Source organism: Macrobrachium rosenbergii, chromosome 10, assembly GCF_040412425.1.
Source record: "Macrobrachium rosenbergii isolate ZJJX-2024 chromosome 10, ASM4041242v1, whole genome shotgun sequence".
NCBI lineage: Eukaryota > Metazoa > Arthropoda > Malacostraca > Decapoda > Palaemonidae > Macrobrachium > Macrobrachium rosenbergii.
The window spans coordinates 76947207-76954677 of NC_089750.1; the positions used below are offsets into that span (position 1 = coordinate 76947207).

A 7471-nucleotide genomic window follows, 5' to 3' on the forward strand; every position below is an offset into this window, starting at 1 on the left:
AAAAGTCCCATACAAAACAGCTTTGTAATACTGGGATGGCCAATTATCATTTGAAATAATGGCAAGTCTTCCATTCACTGGGGCAATTTGGTATGCCCAATTATTGTTTACAATTAGGACACGAGTTTTCCACTTAATGAGGCATTTCAGATATGAATATGACTATGATATTTAGGCCAAATGCCAAGCACTGGGACCTATGAGGTCATTCAGCTCTGAAACGGAAACTGACAGTAAAACTTTTGAAAGACGTAACAGGAGAAAAACCTCGCGGTTGCATTATGAATCAGTTGTTGGGAGAAGGTGGAAAGTAAGATGGAAGAAAGAGAATATGAAAGTGGGTACAGTAAAAGAAAGGAAAGGGGTTGCAACTAGGGGCCGAGGGCACGCTGAAAAGATCCTTAAGTAATGCCTACAGGGCCCCGCATGAGGTGCACTGACGGTACTAACCCCCTACGGGGGAAGCATTTCAGGTACCCAATTGCTATTTGCAATCAGAACAAGCTTACAGTTACTACACATGTCCAGAATTATTTGCAATCAAGACACAAGTTTTCCAGTTAACGAAGCATTTTAGATGTCCAATTACTATTTCCATTTGGGACACGATTTCCCCAGTTAAGAGGGCTTTTTGGATGTCTAAATACACCTACCGATTGCAGTTAAACATGGGTGACATTACAGTGGTTCGAATGACAGAATTTGCATCCCAAGGGAAAGAGAGCATTTAGGTTTGGAGTTAAGCCCAGAGATTTGAGAGGGGAGTGGGAGAGAAACAAATGACCAAGAACTTATTCATCTGAATAAAGAGGATATGGAGAGAGAGAGAGAGAGAGAGAGAGAGAGAGAGAGAGAGAGAGAGAGAGAGAGAGAGAGAGATAGTCAGTCTTGGGGAAATGGAGTTGGAGGCTGGAAACTTTGCCTAGAGCAATAACCGTGATTTTTCCAAACCTCCATTAGCAAATCTCTGGACAAGTTGGACTATAACTCTCTCTCTCTCTCTCTCTCTCTCTCTCTCTCTCTCTCTCTCTCTCTCAAAATGAAGGTATAATTAATTTCATAATAATATGCATCACAACATTCTCTCTCTCTCTCTCTCTCTCTCTCTCTCTCTCTCTCTCTCTCTCTCTCTCAAAAATGATGGGATGTTAATTGCATCATGAGTTTGTATCATAACTCTCTCTCTCTCTCTCTCTCTCTCTCTCTCTCTCTCTCTCTCTCTCTCTCTCTCTCTCTCTCAAAATGCATCACAACTTAGTCAACCTATAAGAATATAACTATCAGCATTCACAGAAAAATATGGCATCTTATTACCCAACATTTATAAAAAAAAAGTAATTGAAATATTGCCCCAATTCATCATCGCTGAACACGAACATTCCCTTCCTAAACTCAACAAAAAGAAGAGAGAGAGAGAGAGAGAGAGAGAGAGAGAGAGAGAGAGAGAGAGAGAGAGAGAGAGAGAGAGACTAAACTAATCAAAACAGAAGCTATCAATCAGCTGGCGTGACTTCTCTGTGACTTGTCTTGCCCAGAGCAGTGTTCCTTGTCAGCTTCTGCAAACCACTTCAACTGACAGGTCCCACTGAACCATTATCGTTTCCTCGCTTTGGTCTGCTTCTAAGTACACTTTAAGAACCACTTCAGCTGACAGATCTCACTAAATCATGATCCTGGCTCGTTTCTGTACTTTTAAGTGCACTTAACGAACCTGTAAATCCCCAGGCAAGAGATTTATCAGGCGAGGTCTGACAGAAAACTCATTCTAGAATTGATGGATTTGTGTGAATGCGTTTAGATTTCCATTTTCTTCTTCTCTAGTTTTTTCCTGGATTGTTCAGCTCGTGAGGGCTTTAATTCTCTCTCTCTCTCTCTCTCTCTCTCTCTCTCTCTCTCTCTGCTGGTTGATTGGATTCAAATTGGCAAGGTATTTCTATTAATTAATTTTATGTGCTGATTTATAAGATAACTTTTTTGTGAACACTAATTATTATTAATCATGAATTTAATAATTACATCATTCTGACGAGAGAGAGAGAGAGAGAGAGAGAGAGAGAGAGAGAGAGAGAGAGAGAGAGAGAGAGAGAGAGAGAGAGAGAGAGTCTTTTCATTAATAAAACAGAATCTATTTATATATACAAACTCTAGTATAGGTAATTTTTATTAAAAATTTTCAAAGCTAACTTGCAAATAATCACACTGCAAGACACAGAAACAAACAAATTTTAAAATCTTTGGAAATTTTAAAATTTTATGACCTATACAAATTTATTCAGACTCATCCTAAAATTAAAGAATTATTAGATTATAATACATCTCATTTCCTTTCATATTCAGAGTCTTGATTTCAGTGGTACCACTTCTCAAGTTTACCAAGGGCACTGGTTATTTCTGTTTCCAGTGCCTTCTCATATCAGCAATAACCAGTGCCCTTGGTAAACTGGGTTACCAAGGGCACTGGTTACCAAGGGCACTGGTTACCAAGGGCACTGGTGTTGCTGATATGAGAAGCCCTTGGTAACCCAGTTTACCAAGGGCACTGGGTATTTCTGTTTCCAATGCCTTCTCATATCAGCAATAAACAGTGCCCTTGGTAAACTGGGTTATCAAGGGCATTGGTTACCAAGGGCACTGGTGTTGCTGATATGAGAAGCCCTTGGTAACCCAGTTTACCAAGGGCATTGGTTACCAAGGGCACTGGTTATTTGTTTTCAATGTCTTCTCATACCAGCAATACCAGCAGTGTTGTTAAACATTCAATCAACTTTTAGCTGTTTCCTGCACACAGTTTTGTCATTTATAATAATTCTGAACCTTAGTAGGTTTTAGAGAATTCCGCGAATTGCATAGTTTTGTTCACAGGTTTTAACTGACGGCCCTACAACCCCCCCACCTCCACCCCTCCCCCAACCCTACGGGGAAAATCTTAATCGATAAATTACTAATATAAGGTCAAGTGGGGTTATACGACATTGCAGTTGAGAGATATTGAAAGGTAATTACTTGAAGTAATTAAACGGTGCCTTTGTTCAGCTTCCGTTATTGCCCCAGGGGCGGTATGATTATAATATGTCTTCAGGGTGTTCTCATGGGGTTAGTCTGCTGGGGACAGACAGACAGACAGACAAAAGAAAGACGCATAGCGTCATCATCAAAAACAAATGTAATTATATATATGCATATATATAATACATATAATGTACATATATATATATACACATACATATGTCCATACATATATAAAGCCTATATATATATATATATATATATATATATATATATATATATATATATATATATATATATATATATATATATATATATATATATCCATATACGTTATCCATACATATATCTATATACATATACATACTGTATATCCATACATATATCCATATATATATATATATATATATATATATATATATATATATATATATATATATATAAATATATATATATATATATATATATATATATATACATATTGCCTCTGAATATTTCTTACTGACTAATATTACTTGATAATGCTTTTCACTGTAAGCCTTGAAATCTAAAAAGGATATTGAATTCTCTTTACCAGATGGGATTCAAACCCATCATAGAGGCGTGAAATTCTCTCTCTCTCTCTCTCTCTCTCTCTCTCTCTCTCTCTCTCTCTCTCTGCGCTTGCGTAGGTATAAAAATAAAGTTTGCAGGAATATAAAATTCATAAAAAATAATGGCCTCTCTCAAAAGGCTGGACTGAGAGAGAGAGAGAGAGAGAGAGAGAGAGAGAGAGAGAGAGAGAGAGAGAGAGAGAGAGAAATTCATTCTCGTAAAATGCCTTTCTGTCCTGCTGATTCAGTTAACGGTTGCAATGCCTTGAGAGAGAGAGAGAGAGAGAGAGAGAGAGAGAGAGAGAGAGAGAGAGAGAGAGAGAGAGAGAGAGAGAGAGAATTTCCCGCCTCTCAAATGTCCTTGTGTCCAACAGATGTGGATAATGTTTACTATGCTTTGATAGAGAGAGAGAGAGAGAGAGAGAGAGAGAGAGAGAAATATATTGGGCTTCAGATGATATCACCAAATATGTAAATATATATATATATATATTATATATTATATATATATATATATATATATATATATATATATATATATATATATATCCTCCAAGCATAACAAACAGGAACAAAAACAAACTGCTTTCGTCGAGAAACAATTGCAATGCGCAATGCGCAACTCCGCATTCATTTGCAGCCTCAGAAATGGTGCTCCTTGTTGCTCACACTGCACTGCACTCTGGGAATCTCCGCCGATATATAAAAAAAAAAAATAAAGAGTTTTCAAAAAGGCCCACACACACGGGAAACGGAATTTGCATTGTTTGGGGGATAGATGACGCTGTTCCTTGGGTCCTTTGAGAGAGAGAGAGAGAGAGAGAGAGAGAGAGAGAGAGAGAGAGAGAGAGAGAGAGAGAGAGAGAGAGAGAGGAAGGGTGATTTGCATGGCACATACAATAGGCAATGTTTTCTATATATATATATATATATATATATATATATATATATATATATATATATATATATATATATATATTTATTATATATATATATATATATATATATATATATAGAGAGAGAGAGAGAGAGAGAGAGAGATAAATATATGAATATCTATTATATATACATATATATACACACAAATTGTAAACACGAGATCGTCATATGAGCTGCTATCTCTCTCTCTCTCTCTCTCTCTCTCTCTCTCTCTCTCTCTCTCTCTCTCTCTCTCTCTCTCTCTCCGACACTCAAACATAAATCTTCAAGTACGTAGTGTTTATTCGCTCGTAAATAAATATAGAGTATTTATTGCCGGAGTAACAAGTATTTTATAATAATGAGTCCTGCGTGACAAGAATAGGAAGCTTATTATTATTATTATTATTATTATTATTATTATTATTATTATTATTATTATTATTATTATTATAGGATGCTGGCTCGGCTGGTTGGCTGGCTGGCTAGAAGTAGGAGCGGCCAAGGATCTCTCTCTCTCTCTCTCTCTCTCTCTCTCTCTCTCTCTCTCTCTCTCTCTCTCTCTCTCAACCCCACCACCACCTCACATACACACGCACACAAAAACATCACACCCGTTTTATGCTGCTTACCACCACCCACTCCTCTCTCTCTCTCTCTCTCTCTCTCTCTCTCTCTCTCTCTCTCAACACATACATACATACATACATACATACATACATACACAAACATTGCTTCGACGTCTGTGCGTTGAATACATTAAAAAATACATAACTTTTTTTTTAGAAGTTTTGAAGACTTTTCATTGTTACTTTTTTGTTTATTTTTTTAAATCCTGAAAAATAAAAGTTTGTTTTACAACTTTTTTTGTTTGTCTTAAATTCCTTTTGATCAAATCAGCTATGTAACTTATATATTTAGTTCTTTTTCCTTGGCTAATAATAATAATAATAATAATAATAATAATAATAATAATAATAATAATGATAATTCATGCAGCAAAGAGCACTGTGGTATTTTCAGCCTGCTGTTGACAGCCTAGGAATTTCATTTTAAAAACACCCCTTCCTCCCCGCCCCCTCTCTCTCTCTCTCTCTCTCTCTCTCTCTCTCTCTCTCTCTCTCTCTCATTTAATCATCCTTCCCTCACTTACCTCCTCCCCCTCCCCCTCCTTTATCCTAATTTTCCCTCCTTGAACTTTTTAAAAGAGTTTCTAAGACTCTAAGTTCATCCGATGGCTGGCAAATGAGAACCCCTTCATAACGAACTAACAGAACCAGAAGCCTGTTACGAGTCCTTGTGAAGTCCCTTATAGCGGGGTCGCTTCGTTCAGCATCTTGGGTTGTTGACTCGATGCTCGAGTCAACTCGCTCCCAAGATGAGGTTGGAAAGCCTTCAGCAATTACTATAGACTTTAACTATGGTACTTTACACTCAAACATTGATATATTGAATAGGAAATACGTCTTTACTTACGTATGCATGCAATGCATGACAATGCACAGGTGATTTCCAATAATATTCGCATTTTTCGTGTGCATAACTCATTGGAAATTAGAGCTAGTACTAGCTTTTAACACAAACGCACACACCACATATACACACTGATTTAATTGTGAAAACTGTGTTGTTTCCATTCTGTGATAATATTCTCGTATTTTCTCTTCTCGTGCACAACTTAAAAAGTACTTGAAACTGTCTACGCCTCTAAAAAATAAAAACTGTAAGCCTAAGCAAAACTTTAAATGCAAAATCACTATAGGTCTAATTCCACAGACGAAGTTGGTCTTCTTTTTTAATGAATGGCTCAACGTAGCTAGTAAAAGGATACCAACAAACTCACAGCGTAAAATGAAAGCCCGTTATAGCTAGGCATAGCACCATACCCACATCCACACACTAAACCACACTACAAAAGTCTAAAGGCCTTTTAAAAGTCTTTAAAAGTCTCTAAAAGTCCTATAAAGTACATCCACAGGACCCCCTTTTCAAAAGCCTTGTAATGGAAGTTCGCCTTGGCCACACTAGTACTAAGCTAAGCGATTCTCACACCACTCTCATCAGTAACTCTTGGCTGTTACATTCTTCTTACACGCTGAATGGTTACGTGTGTACGCACGCACACATACACACAACACACACACACACACACAAACAGGGGCACCACACCACATCGTCTTGCCCCGTCGTGACTTGTACTGTACCCCGTGGGCATCGGTCTATCGCTTCTTTTCGCCTGCGACAAAAGTCGTTTCAGTTAGGGACGGAATAAAATGAAAAATATTTAGGTTTTGCAGCCGATAACCTTCTGATAAACTTCTGATAAGCTTGAGACAGATGAAACGAGTAAAATCATATAAGAAAATAGCAAAAGAAAGCTTTATAAAGGATGAGGATAACTTGTAAAGTGATAGAAGTGTCCAAACGGGATATGAAAGGTTCAGAGATTTTGAGGTGCCAATAAACAACGAAAATACAAACAGGCAGAAACTGCCCGAGGTCATATTTCCGAAATTACACTCGGGGAGAGAGAGAGAGAGAGAGAGAGAGAGAGAGAGAGGAGGGGGAGTTTCCTTCGGTTGTCAAGGTCGATAATGCCTCGGTATTTATGCAGTATTGAAACTCATAGACATTAGACCTATAACTGACATTAAGGTTGAATCTCTCTCTCTCTCTCTCTCTCTCTCTCTCTCTCTCTCTCTCTCTCTCTCTCTCTCTCTCTCCCCTGTATGTATGTATATGATTTCAGCTCCCTACTAATGACAAATCTCCGTCTGAACCAACCTCCCGCACCCTCCTCCCCACCTCCCAAAGTTCATTATGAATGCAGAAACTCGCGCCGAATTAGAATTACCGAAACCAGTAGGCCGAACTGGAAATAAATTGAAAGCACTCATTGGAGAATGGTTTTGGAGGGGGAGAGAGAGAGAGAGAAAGAGGGAAAATGGGAGAGG

At 37.9% G+C, this 7471-nt stretch overlaps 1 protein-coding gene across 24 annotated transcripts in view; it reads right to left on the reverse strand.

Moving 5' to 3' along the window:
• Window positions 1–6724, reverse strand: part of LOC136842927 (nucleolar protein dao-5-like) — a 378907-nt gene extending 372183 nt beyond the window's left edge. For 6 of the 24 annotated variants that reach the window (XM_067110913.1, XM_067110898.1, XM_067110910.1 and 3 more), the window contains exon 1: window positions 6349–6510. In XM_067110913.1, the coding sequence (XP_066967014.1) occupies window positions 6349–6393 (45 nt within the window). In that variant the 5' untranslated portion in view covers window positions 6394–6510. Of the gene's footprint in view, window positions 1–6348 lie in introns of all 24 variants that reach the window. The other 18 variants (XM_067110896.1, XM_067110904.1, XM_067110905.1 and 15 more) reach the window with 10 other exon arrangements.
• Window positions 6725–7471: the final 747 nt, after the last annotated feature.